At 40.9% G+C, this 20118-nt stretch overlaps 1 protein-coding gene across 8 annotated transcripts in view; it reads left to right on the top strand.

Annotated features, from left to right (window-relative positions):
- immp1l (inner mitochondrial membrane peptidase subunit 1) overlaps nt 1–20118 on the top strand; it is a 98105-nt gene that overhangs the window by 27131 nt on the left and 50856 nt on the right. For 4 of the 8 annotated variants that reach the window (XR_008569743.1, XR_008569744.1, XR_008569745.1 and 1 more), the window contains exons 5-8: nt 429–539; nt 2037–3981; nt 4278–4345; nt 9476–9584. Coding sequence is in view for 4 of the 8 variants with exons in the window: in XM_054769885.1 (XP_054625860.1) it covers nt 429–539; nt 2037–2225 (300 nt within the window). In the remaining 4 variants the exon portion in view is untranslated. Of the gene's footprint in view, nt 1–428; nt 540–1070; nt 1862–1889; nt 1930–2036; nt 4566–9475; nt 9585–20118 lie in introns of those variants that run through there. The other 4 variants (XM_054769885.1, XM_054769887.1, XM_054769888.1 and 1 more) reach the window with 4 other exon arrangements.

Raw genomic sequence — 20118 nt, 5'->3', positions numbered from 1 at the left:
CGCTGCTGCTAGCCGCAGCTTAGCGCTCTTTCTCTCTCTCTCTCCCCCTCTTTCTCTCCTTTGCTCTCTGGCTCTCTCTCCGTCCAGCTATCTCAGGCCACTCTCCTGCTTTGAGGGGCGCAGATCTCAGCCAAAAGACTAATGACCCCGTTTGAAGTTTTCCTAAATCCCACTGCGACCCTGCCCGTTACCCATGACCCTTCTTCTAAGACCGTATGGGGTTAAAGAGGGACATGCAGGTTGACGTTAAGATGAGGAGGGCGGGATGAGTTGTGAAATGTGTGTGGGGTGAGGGGGGTGCATGGTTAAAAAAAAAAACAAAAACACCCACCAATCTAATCACACATTGTCTCAGCACTTGACCTTCTTTTGGGATATGCAAGAAAGTATACAATTAATACGTGTTGTCCTCTTTATGTCTTGCATAGGTGCCAAAAGGCCACGTATGGCTTGAAGGCGATAACCTTACGAACTCGACTGACTCAAGGAGCTATGGCCCAGTTCCCTATGCCCTCATCAGAGGCCGTGTTTGCTTGAAGGTAACACAGGATCATGTATGTTTAAGTGACACATTGACTTACTTGAATAGTATTATATCATTTTTAAGACATTTTAGTCATATTATCACAGGTGTTGGTCAAGCCATCTACTATTTTTCAGTATAATTTAACTTTATTTCGTTTTTAAAGTCACAATGGCCATTGTAAACTCCATTCAAAGACATGAGTCAGTTGGAAGTTCAAAGCAAGTGTGTTTGATTGACCAAAGCCTGAACAACATATTGTCTAGCTTTCCATTCTGCTGTGTTGTCATGTCACGGAATGTCATAGCAACCACGACCCCGGAAACGGGTCAGCCAACCTTCTGTCCATCTGATTGGGCAGCGGCACTCCACTGGAGGGCCTACTGCGACAGCTGATGAAATACCAAGATTGTGTTTAAATTCTTAACACGTCATTAAGTGCCACATTAGCCGATGTGTCTAGGAAATTGGAGTTGTGATGCTTATAAGTTAGGCCTACAATGTTTGCGTGATTTTGGATTTTTTTCTTCCGTGTGCCCTAAAACAGCTCTGGCCCCTGCATAATTTTGGGACCCTCAGTGAAAGTCCAACCAGACGGATCATTGAAGATCAGAATGGTTATGATTCAGACTGATGCTTTACTTGATGGGTGCTCATTAATTTACCTGGGGTTCTCTCATTTTTAAATAAAGTATTTCTACATAAATGAAAACATATCGTGTGCTAAGTAATTCATTTAATTTGACCTGCGATGGATACTCGGACTGACTCGTAATCTTAACAGGTAAGGACATGAATTCGTGAAACTACATAGACAAAAAGAAAAAATAAATCCTTGTTTCTAATGTTTCTATACTCTACTAAATTGTACTTTTTTTTTGTATGAGTCAGCTTTCAAAATTAATCTAAACCACCTTTTCCCTCACGTTTCTAGATGCTATTATCCTACAAGATGAGCTATTAATTTCATGTTTACCTTTTCTGAATGGTGTAGCTAAACAAAAGACCCCTTGTTGTCTAATTATTTCTTAGGCTACCAGGGCAATTGGAAATATGTTCACATTTGCCATTCAAGCATACAATATTAATAAGCACTTAGTGAGGACCACACAACTGAATATGAACAATACAAAAACCTCTGAGGCTCACTGACTAAATTACTATTTAAAAAATACTGCAGCAGTTTTGTTTTGTTATTGTCAAAGAACTTTCTAAGATCATTTTTATGTTCTATGGCATGTTTTCCAATAGTAGTTTCCAGTCAGTGCATGTAAGACAATAAAAAAATGTAACATCCTTGCCTTATTTCAAGTTTTTTAACACTAATGTAGGGATTTTAATCCACGAATTGTGTTTAAACTTGCAGGAGCGACTGAAAGAGTTTGAGCAGTGACAAAACAACCCCGCAGGTTGTGGTATCATAATGCTTTCATCACGCTGCTGACTCCTGCAAAAAGCGCTGCTGTGCTGCTGCTGTCATTTCTTAAAGGCTCTGTGCTCTTCTTGGACACAGGGCATAAGAGTACATTCACATAGTGAGCTGTTGGAAGCTCAGCTGGTCATTCTCCGAGGCAGAGAGGGACTCTTCTTCTTCCTCCCAAGCTCCCTAAGGGAAGTGTGTTCCAGGCAGCCGTGGGTCCCTGTCCAGCTGCTTCCTCTGTCTGGAGGGGGGCCAGAGGGTCAGCGACAAGGCTCCGTGTGACACTGAATTATCTGCCTGAGTGTGATTGTGCCTGCTGGGAGGGATGCTCAAGATTGTGAGAGAGTATGTGTGTGCAGCTGAAGAAGAAAAATCTTTATGTGGGCTTTTGCTTCAAGCACATCTTTGTTTGTCAAGGTTTAATATTCATCTGCTGCGTGTCAACACGGTGCCAGTGTTGGGCTGAAATGCTGACACGAGTAATCTTGGAGTGTCCCCTTAAAAATGCTGGCCTATAGAGGGAGCCCTGCTTGGATGAATCCTCTGTTTAATAGCTGAAGTAAGAGTGAAGATGCTTATGTCATCAAAGGACTGAAATACAAATGAGATGCGCAGTTTGTCTTCATGATGCTGAGTGGGCACCAAATATGCAACGTGCTAAAACCACACAGGCTTTGGAACAACAGAAAACTGAGTCAATATAATACATCAGTACAGTCAGAGTGCATTGTTGAACAGTAGGCTGTTCGTGTATATTGTTTACAATGGAAAATTTGTCTTGCTTAAGGTGATGAGCACCGGTGGTAGTCTCATTCAACCCACCCTCCTGAGTGCTTTGCCATTAAATGAACACTTTTGCAATGTTCTTGGTTCATGTTCTGCTGGTTGTTGAAAAAAGTTAAATAAATGTCATAAAAAAAATTGTCATAATAACAAAAAAAAGGCACAGAGGCATCGACATGGCACAGCGGTGGCAGTCCACCCATGCAGCCCACCACCACAGCTTCAAAAAATCCTAGGGGAAACCCTGGACTGCCAATGTGAACAAGGAAGTAAAGATGCAGTTGGGCAATATAGAAACACATTTTAGTGGTTCGGCATTTGACAAGCATGTTTGAGCACTGATCAGGGACAAACCACAATTAGCAAAAATGACGATGATTGGCCAAAATGTGCAGGGATTGGTTGAATTTGGGTGAATTGATGTGAAGGCAACACCGCACAATCCTGGAGGGTTAATTGTATAGTTGGGACTGGATACTAGACAGCTAGTTCGCATAGACAGCTACTTTGCATCGATCCGAGCACTACCGAGGTTCTCTTGAGCAAGTCACCAAATGTAAACTGTCGTGCTCATTAGTGTGCAGCCCCCTGCAGATGTTCTATTACATTACCTGAAGTTTGGTAAGCTGTTGCAAAAGTAGAGACCAGACTGCACAATTGGAGTGGAAAACACAGAATACAAGTTCTTCAGAAGTGCAGATGTGCAATAAAAGAGAATGCTGTGTTTTTGTTTGTCCAAAAAGAACTTAAAATGGAGTTGCTGCAGTAGACTGATGGAATGTATCGGTTGAATTTTTGTATTAAGACAAACCAACCACGTGCAGTACACACTGCACTTGGGAAACTTTTGGTGGCTAAATATTTGCATGCAACTCCTACTGAAGGATAAAACCAATTCCCCTTTAAACTCTCCCCCCGCTGTCTCTGCACCTCCTTTCCTTGATGCACTCATCTGTTTACGTCCTTTTTCTGTTGCACCCCCACACGCTCCACCGTTGGGGGACTTGCTCCTTTCATTTACACATCCTTCTGATCATTCTCTCCTTTTAATCAAGCCTGATAGTACTTCTTAATTAAGACATCACAGTTGCTGTTTGATCACGCTTGCTTTTCTGAGAGAAAGCGAGAGAGTATGGGAGACAGAAAAAACAGACAGTCCAGGCTCTTAGACGGTGTGTGAAGATGACTGAACAGCATCAGTTGGGCCAGTTACACCTCCTCCAAATCTGCTCCGCTATAGCACCTGCGGTTTGAGGTGAGTACTTCTCTCCCCATCCTGATCCATACTAGACAGATGGTTTTGGAGGCCTATTGAGCTCTCTGCTGTCAATTTGCTGTGATGATCACACACACACACACACACACACCATGCTGTCAATAGTCACAGCCCACTAATCAAAGAGCGCACGGTAAAAGAAATCATTACAAAGTCTGTTTTAAAGGCAAAATTTCAACAAATCACTGAAAGTTTTATTTGTCTGACTGTCTATATCTGTCATTACAGTTGCACTATTGCATTTTCAGGGTTTCACATTCATTCATTTTCTACAGCTTCTCATTATGAGGGCCACGGATGAGCTAGAGCCTATCCCAGCTGTCTTTGGCCAGGCACATCTGAGGTAGGCCCTCGGGATGCTCCGATCAGGGTTTTATGTTGCCGGTTCCGATACTGATCATCCATGAGTGAGATCAGCCGATACCGATCACTTGGATTAACTGTACATTTTTACTATTTTACTATTTGCCAGGGGTGCTGTCAGACAATTTCAAGGGCACCCAGCAAATAGGTAATTATTAAAAAATAAATGTTTGGGCAGATTGTCATTTTTTGTCTTTATTTGTGTCAAATGATTTTTATTATGATTTTTTTTTTTTTTTACACAAATCAAAATGTAATTTGATGCATGTTTTGGAGTAATACGAATACATGGGAAATAAACTGTTCAAGAGTTATTTTTTAGCTGAAGATAGCAAAATGAGCAGAATAAAATAATACAAATAAATATCTTTATTAAATAGAAATCTGTCCTGCTTAACTTAAAACAGAATAAACTCAGTGTCCAGGTTGCAGGGGTTTCCAACTTCCATGCCTATTAGAGCTGTCAACTATTTGTGTTTTACTTCTGACTGGCAACATTTCAACTGTACACTACTTTATTTACCAAGCAAATATCCCCTCCAACAGTGTGGCCTTTGTCTTTATACTACTGTATTTTCTGGTCATTTGTCATTATATAAAAGCATAAAGTCTGAATTCAACAGTTATAATAAAGAACTATTAAGAGTTGAAGCAAATATTCTTTGACCCTTTCTGAGCTACACAAAATCAGCTGTCGAGATAGGAGACCCCTGTCACCATCATAAGGCTGGACACACTACTGTATGTGTTATGTTCGTTAAACATCCACACACAAAGTGTTTTGAGGACAAGACTTAATTAGCATAACGACAACAAGTGAGTAAAGTTGTTAAGTGACACTTGAAAAAGTTAGTACGTACCCCATGAACATGATATCCACTAGTGCACACGTGTCAAACTCGTGCCCTGGAGGGCCGAGACGCTGCAGGTTTTCTCTCCAACCAGTTTCTTCAGCAGGTGATTTAATTGATGAGCTCCTTCCCTCAAACTGAAGATGTTGATCATTAAAATCACCTGCTTTAGTGACTGGCTGGAAAGAAAACCTGCAGTGTCTCGGCCCTCCATGGCACGAGTTTGACACCTCTGCACTAGTGGCTTCACCGTGGGACAAAAATTTGCTCCGAACTAACCACATTGCTCGTTTGTTTTAAAAACAAGAATGAGCAAAGATATTAGCAGTTGATGTGAAGTGTACTTGGTAATTGGTAATTGATGTGAAACAAAAAGGGGGTAGGATTGAATAAGCTCTGCTTCTTCCTACTCTCTTTGGTTTCGCCATTTATGGTTAACCTGAGCAGCTGTCCTTGTTCAAGACAGTAGCTTCACCTAGTGTTTAAATTAATAAGTACAAAACAGATAAGTACATATTATGTGCGGGCCATAGTCAATTATATTTTGAGACTTTGATATGGGTTAGTTAAAAATGGATGGCGGGTCGCAGGCTGTAGTTTGGACACCCCTGATTTAGAGTCTCCAATTAACCTAATGCAATTTTTTGGACTGTGGGAGGAAGCTATAGACCTACGCAGTCACAGTGGGAGATCATGCGAACTCCACACAGAGAGGTCCGAACCGAGATCCGAACCCAGAACTTCCTGTCTGTGAGGCAGACGTGCTAAGCACAATGCTACCTCAGGTCCGAAACTATATGATTCATTTATAACCACCAAATTATAACTATTTTCATGCAACTAACCGCAGAGTGAATAATACACTTGTCAGATGTAGAAAAAAGATGAAAAGAAGGAACATGTATAAATGTATTTCTGCCTATTCATGTATGTACTGTATCTTTAAGATAAAACATAAACATCACTGTTGCTGCTCTCCCTTGGCAGTAAGTTCATTTGCATTAATTCACGTAAAGGTGTAATTTACTAAAGCTGTAGCTTGCTGGAAAGATTGAATACTGTTCTCAAAAGTGCTAGAATGATGCATTTTTAAGCTTTAGTTCTTCAAAGTACTTTAAATAAAATTTTATTATTGTTTTATTTATATGGCATATTAGTGACTGAGCAAAAAAAATGGTAAATGTCCATACGTTTTGTATGTTCATATGAATGAGATAATGCAGGGATGCAAGAAAAACATGAAAATGTATCTTAAAAGTGCGTACATTTTTGTATATACAGTATTAATATACATGGATAATGTAAGGGTGCAAGAAAAACATGAAAATTGATTTTTTAAGTGCATGAATTTGACCTTTTTATATGAAGCTAGCTTGTTATCGTTTGCATTAATACTGGCCTATTTTTAGTGTTTTTCTTGCCAAAGGCAGTGAAACACTAGTGCTTCTTCCCACTAATGGTGTGGGTTGATGGAATTATATGTATGCTTAGAGTCGGGGGGCTTTGCTGTAAAGACTCATTGAGGGTCGTAATGGAAAGGCATGGGACCTGTGTCCTCAGGCAAAGAGTGATGCAGAGGATGACTGAGGCCTCAGTACGACAGGCCTGACCTATATCTCCATTTGCATAATAGCGAGTAGAGTGGAAGGATAGGCAGATAAACATTTCTTGTGATGAGCCTTCCCTCTTTGCTGATTATTATTACAGCATCTTTGTATGCTGTATTTTTAAAAACAAGGCTGTGATAATAGTAATGTGTATGTCTGTTGTTCTCTACTCGGGTCAGCCAATTAGTTTTTTGGTAAGTGTGAGTCAGGAGGAATAAGGTACTACTGTGTGTGTGTGTGGGTGTGTGTGTGTGTGTGTGTGTGTGTGTGTGTGTGCGTGTGGTCCCCCTGGCATGTCCTGGATCCTGTAGCGGGATACCGAGTCCTTTCTGCCTGGTTTACTGATGAGGCCTGTTCGGCTTCCAGACAATTTAGCAAAGGAAACTGCACAACAAACATAAACAGACACTGAGCGAGTCAGGCCATAAAGAAATAAAGCGCACACACAGTAAAAAAAAGAAAAAAAAGTCCACGTGTGCTGATGTGTTATATGAATGTGTTCATATCACAAATGTCACAATGAATCACAATATATACAGTGTTCCCTCGTTTAGCGCCGGGGGTAGGTTCCCAAAATAACCCGCAATAAATGAAATCCGTGAAGTAGCCAACCATTATTAGGCATGTTTTAAGACTTTACATTTTCTCACATTTCGCTCCTGTTTAAACACTCAGTTCAAACCTTCATTTGAATTTTAATGATTAACCTACGAGGTTGAACACAATAAATTATTAAGTGACTCATGCGTGTTTCACTCCTCTGACCGTGCGTCTTTGTCCTAGCGCCGCTCCGCTGAAGCATTTTGGTATCCTTGTTAAAACATATTGTTGCTGTCGTCCTATTTTCGTCGTCGTCCTCCAACTGAAGATTCATTTATTCTGTAATGGAGCCCAACAGGCACGTAACTTCTACCTTCCTTTTGTGCGATGGTTGGCTTCCTCTGCCTTTTGGGTGCAGGACGTTTCGGCGACATTGTAGGTTTTGTCGTGGAGAAAACGTGCAAACGTACAGAGTTCAGTCACACTGCAAGGCAAGCTGTTTGCAACGAGGCCGCAAAAGGTGAACCATGATGGAGCAAAACCTACATTTTTCCGCTTTTACCTAAGGGGATAGTTCCGAGTTTTTGACATGACCTTGTATGACATGCCAACAGCAGTGCAGTGCATCAACCGTGACTTACACCTCACTTCGTCCTGTGAGCTGAGTCCTGGTCAGTTTTTGGTGTTGCGGAAAGTAGTTCCGGCTAGTTGGTGGGGGTCACTTAAATACAGTAAAGGCTTTTGCTTCTCAAAACAATATGCACTCAAAGGAGTAATACATTTGCATCACAAAACCGTTTCCCATGAAAAAGTCAGACCTCACAATCAATCCGCTGGTATCACTGCACGCTACTGCCAGCTGTCACTGCTGGGATAGTGGAAGTGACACACGTTGTGATCGACTTTGAAAGGCGTTTATCAGCATGCGCCGATCATGTGTTTTTTTTCAAGGAAATCGGACGATATTGATCGGTGGCCAATCGATCGGCGCATCCCTACCTAATACCAATACCTAGTAACATCTAGTCACTCACACTATACACAGAACAAATGGAGGACATATAAAATACAGTAATAGAAAGATTAAATACAAACAGTCTAAAACTAAACTCAACTAAACAACTTTAAAAAAGAGACAACAGCTCCTTACGTTTGAGCAGCTTGGAACGGCCATGCAGCCAATGTTTTCTCCTGTGAGCATCTTACAATGTCTAATTCCACTTCGCTTTCACTTTCTTTTTCTCTTACACAAGAAAAGAAAAGCCCTCCTTACGTCAAAAGTAAACTAATAAGCAATGTTATTCTTACTGCGTGTTACTGTGAATGAGGCGCGCAGCGCATATTCATCCCCTGCACGTGCTCTAACTAGTTCTCGTGCGAGTTTTTAATGATTTTTATGGGAGCACGTTCATAACCATGAAAGCGCATGGCACAGAACACCGCCACCCAAGTACTGTATGTATGTTTTCATCTTTCATCGCTGTCACCAAGCAGTACAGTTCAGTTGCATTTGTCACTGTGAGATTTGGAGTGGCAAATCCTGATCAAGCTTGTGTTTCCACAGAGGGTTGTGCATCGGGATGGCGATGACTGTGTCAGCTATGTAAATTCTGTGAACTGATCAGTGAACAACAACTGAAAAGCCAAACCACGCGGATTGTGCTGAAGTGAACCATTCTACCTGGTGGGAACAGCTTTTCTTTTTTATGCTGTTTATTATGCAAGAACTCCACAGACAATTTCCATTAACCTGCAAGTTGATTGGATTTTCATGAGGATCTGTTTCAACTTTGGCAGTTCTCCCCCGTTCTCACGTTTAAAATGGTATGGTCCTGTCTGCCTAGTCACTTTTTCTGGTGAATTGGCTCTAGCAATAGCAACTTTATGGAACATTGGGGTGGCCAAAGAAGAACCCATTGACTTGTCCTCAGTACGCAGAAGCAGAAACGACATCACCCGCATTTTCATCTGTTGTCATTTTCCATGAACCAGAACATAATCAACTGCATTATTTATCGTCATTATTGGTAACATTAAGCTCTACTAAGAGCCATTCTAGTTTTGTCATAAAAAGCTAATAGAGTCTACTTCTCTTGTCCATGTGCCTCTCAGGTGAAGAGCTCCGGGTCAACAAATGGGTGGAAATGAGCAAAGAATATAAGGATGCAAAACAACTTGGAACCTTGGACCATGCCCAGCTGGTGATGGAGAACTGGCATGGGTAAGCAGAGCATCGCGTGCATGTTTGTTTGTGTTCCTCTTTGGTCACCCTAGTTCAAAAAGCTTAACCGCACCCAAGCTTTGGTAATGATGCATTCTGTCACAAAAGACTACAATAACCAACAGTCTGCGGCTAGCCAATTACTGTCCGCTGCAATTATATTTCCAATTCACAAGTAACAGGGGCAAAGTGGCCCAACTCAACTAATCATTTCGAGCAATTACTTTAAAAACTAATTAGAAGGTTTTTTTTTTTTTTGCTGTGCGTGTCTGAGCTCCGAAGAGGTCTTTGTTTGTGTTTTTGTTGCTGTTTCACTTTGTCAAATTGGCAAACTTGAATAGAAAGAGCAGGGGGAGATGTAATAGGGTTGGGGGCACTACCAGATTAGAGAGACTTGGTCATTATTGGGTAAGTTATGGGAGTCTATTGTGGAAGAGAGAATGCTGCCTTCATTGCGCTGGTGCCTGAAACTTTGGAACGACTGATAAGATGCATTCTTGGGGATGTCAGCTTGACCACGGTGAGACGGCTTGTGAACTTGTGGAGAGGGCAGGAGGATATTATTATTACTAGTAAATTGAAAATTAAGGGAATTAACTCCACTTTATGGCATTTGAAAGAAATTAACTGAGTAAACTAAAAATAGCCAACATTTTAGTTGATGACAACTGTAATAACTGAAACTAATCTATGATTTTTTTAAATATAAATAGTCGATAATAACTTAAATGTTCTCAGGCAATCAAGGGTGTACTTTTATTCTATTAAACACTGTAAAAAAATGATGTTGATATGTACACAGTATTCTACACTGGTCATTAGGTTTGATTGTATGTCTATGATACTGTAATGTTACTGTGAGACACACAATCGCCAGACTTGATCGATGGAACAACATGTCTGTATTGCAGGTTTGAATTATCTCACAACAGGCGCAATCATCCCTAATGAAAACACAGGCTACTGTTGCGGCTGTTGTCTACGCAAAGCTGAAACTCAACTCTGAGCATCACTTCTTGCTCGCCTGTCACTCAGTTCCACCAGGGAACACATTTATCGTAACACACACAAGTCTTATTTATGTCTTGAATGGCTTATTTACTCTGAATATGTCTTATTTTGGGTAATACGAGTGTAAACGTGACTATAAGGGTGTTAATTCATGTCTAGAGGGCTCCAATAATGTAAAAAAAACATATTTATAAGCTTGTAAACAGGTTTTCTATGCTTTAACTAAGAAAATATTCCATTTATAAATAAGGAATCCTACTTCACGGAAATTCACTTATCACCCGGCAATTAACCCGCGATAACTGAGGGATTGCTGTACTGCCAATCTGTTCATCCAATTATTCATTAATTGATTAATAATTAATTAGTTATGCAAATCTAGTTATCTACTTAACTCATTCATTCATTTATTTTCTATGCCGCTTGTTGTCACTAGGGTCGACGGGGGTATGCTGGAGCCTATCCCAGCTGGCTTTGGGCTATCTATTTAACTACCTTAGCATACTATACAGTATATATGACGGTAGAGCAAACAAACGATACAACACTGCTGCCATTTATCTATATTTATCTATATTATATCCAATCAATAATTGCAATACCAAAAACACTGTAGACTATTATTTGTATGGAATTGTGGACATGTCCCCAACTTCTGGATGGTTGTGTGTTTGTGATGTTTTGTCTTCAATGCTGCTGGTTATGAAGCAATGCCAAAATTCTTTTTATTGCTCCTGTAACAGTGACAATAAACTTCTATTTTATTCTATTCTATGCCATTGAAATGCAATTTAAAAAGCTCTACAAAAATAAATTGTTGACAATTCCAGTTCGCGGCTGGCTGCATGCGGAGTGTGTTTGTGTGTGTGACAATGTTTCCAATCGTAAAATCTGCAAGATGGGCTGTTTTATATTTTATGAGTCTTGGGGTTTCTTTTTATACCATACCACCCTTAGACACGCAAATACCTGCTATACATACAGCTGGTTAAGACACGCATGCATTTATATGCGGTGACTGGTAAATGTAAAGTCCGTGCCATAAAGACAAGTGGGCGGTCTTTCTCTCAGACTAATATCAGCTAATAATGTGCGGAGGCATCACAGTCATTTGCATAATTGTAGCTGACATGCTTAGCTAGAACACATGCATATGAAGTGTCCTTTGTCTTTACAATCCAGGTAATGAAAAACAATGAAATCACACAGCGGGCCGAGCCGTTCTTGGAACTATTGATTTTAGTGCTCTTTACATATCTAGGTAGATTCATAACTACTACTCCATACAAGGCCATGAAAACAGAGCAGTATAAGAACGCAAAACAACAATTTTCTAAAAACAAAACAAAACATTATGCTCAATAGGCACTGTTTTGATATTCTAAATGAATTATAGCTGAATTATTAATTAATCATTTGTTCAGTAGGTTTAACCCGTTCTGGTGTCCCTCAAGCTTCCATACTAGTTCCAATCTTCTTTTACACACATAACCACATTTTTCACAGATTTAGCCTGAGTAGGTTTCGCCAGTTAATGCTAAGGACTAGATAGGACAGCTCTACTCTGAAGGGAGAAGACGTTCCTGTGGAACAACGCTGGTGTGAGTTAACTGATGGAATCTCAACTGTTGTCGCCTGATCTTGTTGAAATTAATCGTGGATTCAACAAGCTGTTTGCCCGGGCTGCATGTGTCATATTTATTTTAAAAAGTTAGAGCCATTTCATAGGACATTTTTTTAACATGCAGTTGGTGCTCCAGATTTATTGTGATACTGTATGTGCCCCCATTCCACTATCCGTATAGCTGTGTTTCAGAGACCATTGGAGGTGCGTGGTTAATTTCTGAAGGAATGCAGAAGTCTACAGTGTCGGGTGATTGGCATGTATGAGCTGTGTACAGTATAATTGAAGTAAATCCACTTTGGTGTGTGTACATGCAGGTCTCCAAGTTTATTACATTTTTGTTTTGTTTGAAACAGCCCAAGCATCAACTTTGTTTGGTTTAGGAGTAGCATGACCTTACAAACCCAACAGTGAGGCCTTAAAAGAAAACTGCACTTTTTTTTGGAGTTTTGCCCGTCATCCACAATCCTTATGAACACCCATTTCTTTCTCTTTTCTGTGCTTTACAAGAGAGAAAAACAGCTAGCATGAGGGAGTTAACATTGCACGTAATGGGGCACACCTATTTCGATTACAAAGCTAAAAATCCTCCAACAATGTTTTATCATTTTGTTATAGATGCTGTGACCATGCAGTAACAGATACATTCATGATAACATGTAATACTGACGCTTCTTCTGTCAACAATAGCGGCATAGAAAGCTGTGGAGCTCGCCAAGCCATGCCGATAGAAATCGAGTGTTTCTGCTGCCCTGAGTGATTGCCGTGCTGCCATCGACGGAAGGGCTTTGTGCATATGACGAGGAGGACATTGCTCCAAGAGATTGCATCACAATGAACGAAGAATTGTTAGCGTTAACAAAGCCTGCAGTGGTACAAACTTTTTTCCATCTACTCAAAATCAACTGGAAATTATGCCCGAGGCCAGCTCGAGTAAGTCACCCTGATGTGGATTCTGATACGTGGCGCACATAGTTCTTGTCCATGTAGCCGTGGACAAACAAAACATGGAATGTGGACTAATACTTACAGATAATTTGGTTGTCTATTTGTGCTTTTTCATATGCTTGTTCTTGTTTCCCAGTGAGTACAGATCACATCGTTTTGGAGTAGTGGCGTAAGGCACTGTGTCACTACGTCAGAAAAATAGTGCTTTGTGTTCGCTGCTACAAAAACAATGTTGCTGTAGATTGGTTTACATACAGGTCAGTTATGTAAATAGAACATTGTTAGCGTTTTGAAGGTTTTTTTAGGGCTTTACAGTCAAAATAGATGTGTCCCATTATGTGCATTGTTATATTCCACATTGTAGCTGTTTTTCTCTCTTTAGAATGCACAGAAAAGGTGTGGTCATGTCTCACATAAGGATTGTGGATGATGGGCAAAATTCCCCCAAAAAGTGCAGTTTTCCTTTAAGAGGCCGGCACCCCAGGGCTCCTCAAGGTGGTGCCTGGGGGGTCAAACAATTTGTTTTGAAAATAAACATAAAAAAAAATAATGAAAACATATTGTTCTGTAAAAATTAAGAAAATACAGCATAAATTCTTCTTTGACAATTACACAAGAATGTCCAGCGACATTGCTTGTTCAACGTGTTTCTAATAGAAATTAAAATTCTCCTTTTTAAAAGGATATATGAGCTGAGGCTCAGGTCATACTTACTCATACTCTGCCTCCGTGAAAGGAGAAGCAGGCGGTAGACATGAACTGAAGCAAGTACTGCCAGGCTCTGAGCCAGTCAGACTCTCGTCTCTCGTCATACTTGTAGTCGTCTAAATGTAATGCATGAGAAGGCATCCATTTAACGTCAACAGTTAGTAATTGCAGGTTTTACAATGAGGCAAATGGTGATGACGAGAGGCAGTGTTAGTTACCTGCGGTCTTGACAGCACAGGATGTGCTAACGTTGCCACTGTTGCTGGTTCGAGAGGCACTCTGGAGCGGATCGAAAATGCAATAGTTTTAACTAGGATAGGATCAATAAGGTGGAATTTCTTCCCTTTGAAATAGACTATCGCCTTTGCAGGTATTGTAAGCTGCCCTGTTGTCATCGCCACTGTTGTCACCATCTTTATGTATCCTTGGGAAACAGTTAGGCACCAAAAACAACGTATTTGATCGTCTCAGATGGCTAAGATAAGAACTTTATTGATCCAACACAGTAGTAATTCACATTACATCAGCTATAGAGCACAAAGAAATGCCGAAAAACCATATACAGTCTTTATATACAGTATATAAAGGTTTTAATACAATAAAATAAGAACATGAAAGTTGTCAATTGAAATAATAATCAGGGAATTTAAGTACTTTAAGCGATACCCCTTTAACTAAAAATCAATTAAATCTTTCCAAAAATAACACAAATGTATCCTTATATAAAATGTGTAATACATTGAATTATCTAATCAGAGATGGGTGGAGTTGCCAACAAAACAACTGTACTCATTTAAGAGTATTGTTACTTTACAACAATTTTACTCAAGAAAAAGATATGTGATGTTACACATATCAATATCGGTTGATATCGGAATCAGAATTTGAGAGTTGGACAATATCGGCATATCTGTTTTCGGCAAAAAAAAGCCAATATCGGACATCCATACTTCTGACCTTGATTTCAGATATTGAATCTTGCTTAGATTTCCACTTTTTGTATTTCCTAGCACACACTAGACTTGCAGAACTGGCATAATATTGAACACAAATGTGTCGCATTCTGTTTTTAGGACTTCACAATGGTTTTGACAACAGGTAAACACATCAATGCAAGCTGAGATGTGTCTTTGAGATTTTTGTCATTAGTGCCGATTTTATATTTTTTCCTAAGCAGGGACGCATGAATGCTTGCAACTGAAAGTAGCAAATTAAAATTTGAGAGGAATGCACCTCGCTCTCTCAGTGATTTGTTTCATGCCATTGCTCAGCCATAAACTATTATTATCATCATCATATTGGTAATTGCTAATTAGTTTAAAAAGGCAGATTGATGATTGCTGTAATATGCACTAAAGGGAATGAATATTTGCAATTGTCTCTCTTACTGCATGTGTAGTTGTTGCTAATATCAATTAAGTTGACCCACTGAGATGCTTCACAAGCACGCTTGTGTATTTGATGTTTGTCTTCATCTGTGCCCTGACCCGTCCTTGTCGGCACATCATGGCCATTATGTTCTCTGCGAGGGCCTCCGAGCTGGAGTGTGCACACTGTGAAGGAAAGCATCAGAGAAAGACAGCGGAATGGATATGAGCGGCTGGTTGAAGGGGGCATGGCAACCAAATCTGTAAAAAAAAAAAAAAAGAGAGAAGCAGTTTGATTGAAAGTTGTCTGGCCCGGTGCCCACAGAGGTTGTTCCCCCCGTGGACTGTTATTATCAGCACAGGGACTTCCCCATCGCCTTGGCAGGGAGTGTCTCAACCCTCTCCCGTGGAGGATGCGATCCCATTTGGGAGGCGATGAATAGGGGTCCCTGTGTCCTGTGTGAGTTCTTTTCAGAGTGGGGCTGAGTGGAGTAAACAGGCTTCATGTCAACATCAGCACCGCAGAAATTCATAGGCAAAATAAATGTTGCTTTAGCGCGGAATCTGACGTGAATGGCAAGCCTTAAATGCTCTATACAGTGGAACCTCTAAGGTTGGACACAATCTGTCCCGACACGCTGATTGAGAAATCATTTGTATACACTTTCCGGGATCAAACTGTCGCCTTCATAAATCTTTCTGTACAGGCATTTTCATAGTAATATCTTCAAGTCAAGTTAACTACTGTTCATAATGATTTTTTAAACAACGTCACTACTGTACAAACAAATAGAGTCATTATTTCTAAATCCATTAAACACTAGTTAACGTTTTTGGGAAGAGAAAAATATTTTTTCTCTCTTTATTTTATTTTCATACCTCGATTTATGAAAATTACAGGAAATTATATATTTTTTAAATTATAGAATTGCCGAAAAAACAATTTTTTAATCTGTTAGAATGACTTTAAAAAATGCTCAGTATTGTCACACACGTGAATCTCATTTATTTAAAAATTGAGATATATATACAAGCGTAAAAGGAGGTTAGCCACTTTAAAACAATAAAACACTCTCCCTTAACTTTGACATGTGACACTGGGTTGTCTTCTTAATATCTGTCGTTGGCTGCTCATTCTTTTGGAAGGAGTGTTGCAAAAAAGTAAAAACGTGCAGAGTTGCTTGTTGTTTGCTTTGCTTTAGAGGCTTATTGTTCTCCCAAATTGAATCCAATTCCATGTTGTACCATTAATGGTGTTTCACTCGACTATAATCCTGACTTTACATATTTATGAGAATCTGATAAATAGCACACAGAAATTTAAGCTTGTAATTTGCTCATTAATGTCCTGTGGAACAACGTTGGTGTGATTTAAGTGATGGAATCACAACTGTTCTCACCTAATCTCATTGAAATTAATCGTGGATTCAACAAGCTGTTTGCCCGGGCTGCATGTGTCGTATTTATTAAACAATTAGAGCCACTTTGTAGGACTGTTTTTTAACATGCAGTTGGTGCTCCAGATTTATTGTGATACTGTATGTGCCCCCATTCCGCTATCCGTATAGCTGTGTTTCAGAGACCATTGGAGGTGCGTGGTTAATTTCTGAAGGAATGCAGAAGTCTACAGTGTCGGGTGATTGGCATGTTCTATAAGCTGTATATAATTGAAGTAAATCCACTTTAGTGTGTGTGTGTGTGTGTGTGTGTGTGTGTGTGTGTGTGTGTGTGTGTGATAGAGCCAAAACATGAGAGATGCAAAGAGGGAGTGAGAAAAATGTGTATGTGTGTGTGTGTGTGTACATGCAGGTCTCATGGCCAAGTTTATTAAAGGTTTGTTTCGTTTGAAGCAGCCCTACAGTGCTGGGTGTGGAGAGCCTCTTGACTTGCTCCTTTGTCCACAAGTGCTGCTCTATCTCATACAGCAAGATTGTTAGGGGGGCACATGCAAATCTTAGCCCTGTTTTCACCAAACAGCTTGGTTTGGTTCCATACAGTACAGTAATATTACCTGTACGAATTATTATACTGCATTTTTGATCACGACAGGTATTTGTTTGTTAACATGGTTAACTGTGGGGGATACGGGGTGGAGCTTCAGCTGTGTTTTTCTGTCAGTTGGTAGACGGAGAGTTATAACTTTTGTTAGAATGACTTGTCTTTGACATTTAACGCATCCATCTAGCAGCACACAAGGACCAGATCCTGATCAGGACCTTGATCAAGTCAGTGGCTGGAGATGAAGCAGACATCCTGTCCAGACATTTGTTTGTGGAGGAAACAAAAACATTGAATTGCAATAATTCAATATTACTATAGATTACTATGGTATATGCATGCATATATTGCATGGCTTCACACACCGTCTAGTCTAGTCTGCTGGGATTGTGCAAACACAGTATGTAGCAAGCCAAAGCAACTAGCGGGCTTCGGTGCACCTTAGTGCTTCTCAGGAGGTGATATAATGTCTTCAGGAACAGCCTCCAAATTCTTCAGTCTGGAAGGGTCTATTGTTTTTATGTCCAGATCAGGTCTGGAACTCCGACCTTCCAGTCCTCTACCAGGTTTTATGGATGAACCAACGCCTATGGTTGTGTAGCAGTTCACATAGCTGACCTGTCCTGCAGCTGCCGGGAGATATACTGTATCCCGCCTCAGTGTCCCATTCAGGTCCTGGGGTTGATTGGCAGTCTGTCTCCAGCCGTTTCTGTAACTGACCAGGATAAGTGGTATAGAAAGTGAACAGGTGGAAACCAGAACATAGAAAGAGAAAGAAGGGGTTCGTAAGTCATCATAACGAGAACGCCACATGTTGGATGTCCTTTGTGTCCCTTCCTTCAGCTGCATTCACAGGTGTCATTATTTACCATCCCGCCTACACACTTACTGTATGATAGAACCCGGTCTAGTGTCTTTATGCACACACCTGCAGCTTCTCACTCGACATATGCAGCCCTGTGGGTAAATAGTTGCTTTTGGAAGTGCTGCATTGTGTCTTAGTGTGGTTACTGAGAGGGATAAACACAGAGGACACTTTCTCCTGGTGAGGCGCTATTACCATGTAGTATAGGCCTTGTGTTTATCTGCCCATCTTTTCCTTTCCTGCCGCCTATAGTTGGCCATGAGTGGATCATGCAGCCGCCATTACCCCTCCATGCACACACAGTTCCCTTCTTCACTGTCAATTTAACCCTGGCGTGTGATGGGGCCCACACTTAGGCTCCTTGTGGGTGTTAATGGCCAATGGAGCAGATATCGTAATGAGTGATCAATCTAGTTGCTTGCCGTCACTGCGGCGCATTAGCCATTCATACAGATTCAGTCCACTCGCCCAAGCAGAAGATCTGGATGCATATTTTATGTTTATCTATTGCCCATCTCGTCTAAGCGGAGCTGCTCATAAAGCAAAGAACTTGAAAAAGGTGGCAAAGTCCACGAGGAGACTTCTTGTCAAAGGAGATTCATCTATGAATGATAAGGAAGTGATTATTAGACTCTTTTGAAACTATTCGCTAGTTAGGTTGCATTGTAAAGCTCACACCAAAAAAGTGCGTTATGAGATGAAAGTGAGCATATAATGTGGAGAGGGAGAAAGACAGCCGCAGCAACAGCAACCCTGGGAGATGAGCCGAGTGTCTGCTTTTAAGTACCTCAATCATGCACCTGTCACTCCGCTTCCTCTCGTCCGCGTCCGTGTTTACTAAAATGAGCTGTGACAGAAGACATCAGTGCTGGTTTGTGTGCAAACAGCTTATGTGGACAGCCTCACGGAGCCCGCCACGTCTTGCACACTAATGCATTTTTCAGCTTTCGCCATCATGCGAGATTTTATTTGAGGCTATTTAAAGCAGCCGGAAGAACTTACACTCTTCCGGATGAGGAGGAGGAGGCTGGTAATTTGGTGTCGGCTTGCTGAGACAGCATGACAAACAAGACGCGATGTGCTGCATGTCGGCTAATGCGGCAGCACCTTAGCATGTCACGGTGGCATTTGTCATTATTACCTGAACACATTCGGGGAGGCCTGCACTCCTCTGCCGTAGCAAGCATCCCAAGTCAGCCGAGCAATGTCTGAAAGCAGGTTTCAGGCAAGGCTGGCTCCATTTCAACTGTGATAAATGGGCAGATAAGACAATCAGTGCACGTGGTGACACGGTGCAGCAGTGTTATCTGTCACACTAGCACTCTGCCAGGTGCAGCCATGATGTCTCCTACCACTGAAAAAAGGCAAACGCTCAACGGGGGGTCTTGTAGAGTGTGTGTCTTGTGTGTTCCAATACCTAAACTACACTTACTGATATCTTGAGCCCTTTTTCCTCATGAAGTCATTAAGCTGCAATCCTATTGCTCATGTTCATGCATCTCCGGGTTGCAGCAATGAGTCTAATTGTTGTTCCTCTCACTTGTACAGTGCACACCATGTGGCTGTTACTGCACCAACCAACACCAACGCCCCCCCACCTCCCTCCCACCCTCATAACCCATCTTGCTCTCACAATGTTACAACAAGCAGCGCCCTGCACGCAAAGCTCCTGACATCCTAGAACTAAAAGCAGTCGTTCTACACACTCCACTCTCCTGCCTCCTGTGCCATTTAACTGCGGGAGCCCATTTGTTTAATTATGATTGTATATTTTTATGTATACTGTGGTTGTAGTTTGAGCTGTTTTTTTTGTTTGTTTTGCGTCCCTCAACTAGCTAAATAAGGTTTAGAAAAAGGAACAGCAATTCTACATGAACACCAGCGCAAACTACAACAGCTATCTACCGTCTCTGGCGGTGTCAATCAACAGTAACGGTAATGCGGATTTTGGATCTATTTTTATGCAAGTTTTTGGCCTTAGAAATACAGTATATGTGCTTTATTGCAAATAAC

Source organism: Dunckerocampus dactyliophorus, chromosome 3 (assembly GCF_027744805.1).
Source record: "Dunckerocampus dactyliophorus isolate RoL2022-P2 chromosome 3, RoL_Ddac_1.1, whole genome shotgun sequence".
In the NCBI taxonomy this organism is placed as follows: domain Eukaryota; kingdom Metazoa; phylum Chordata; class Actinopteri; order Syngnathiformes; family Syngnathidae; genus Dunckerocampus; species Dunckerocampus dactyliophorus.
Note: the sequence above shows the minus strand (reverse complement) of the source record. Positions and strands in the feature narration are given on the sequence as shown.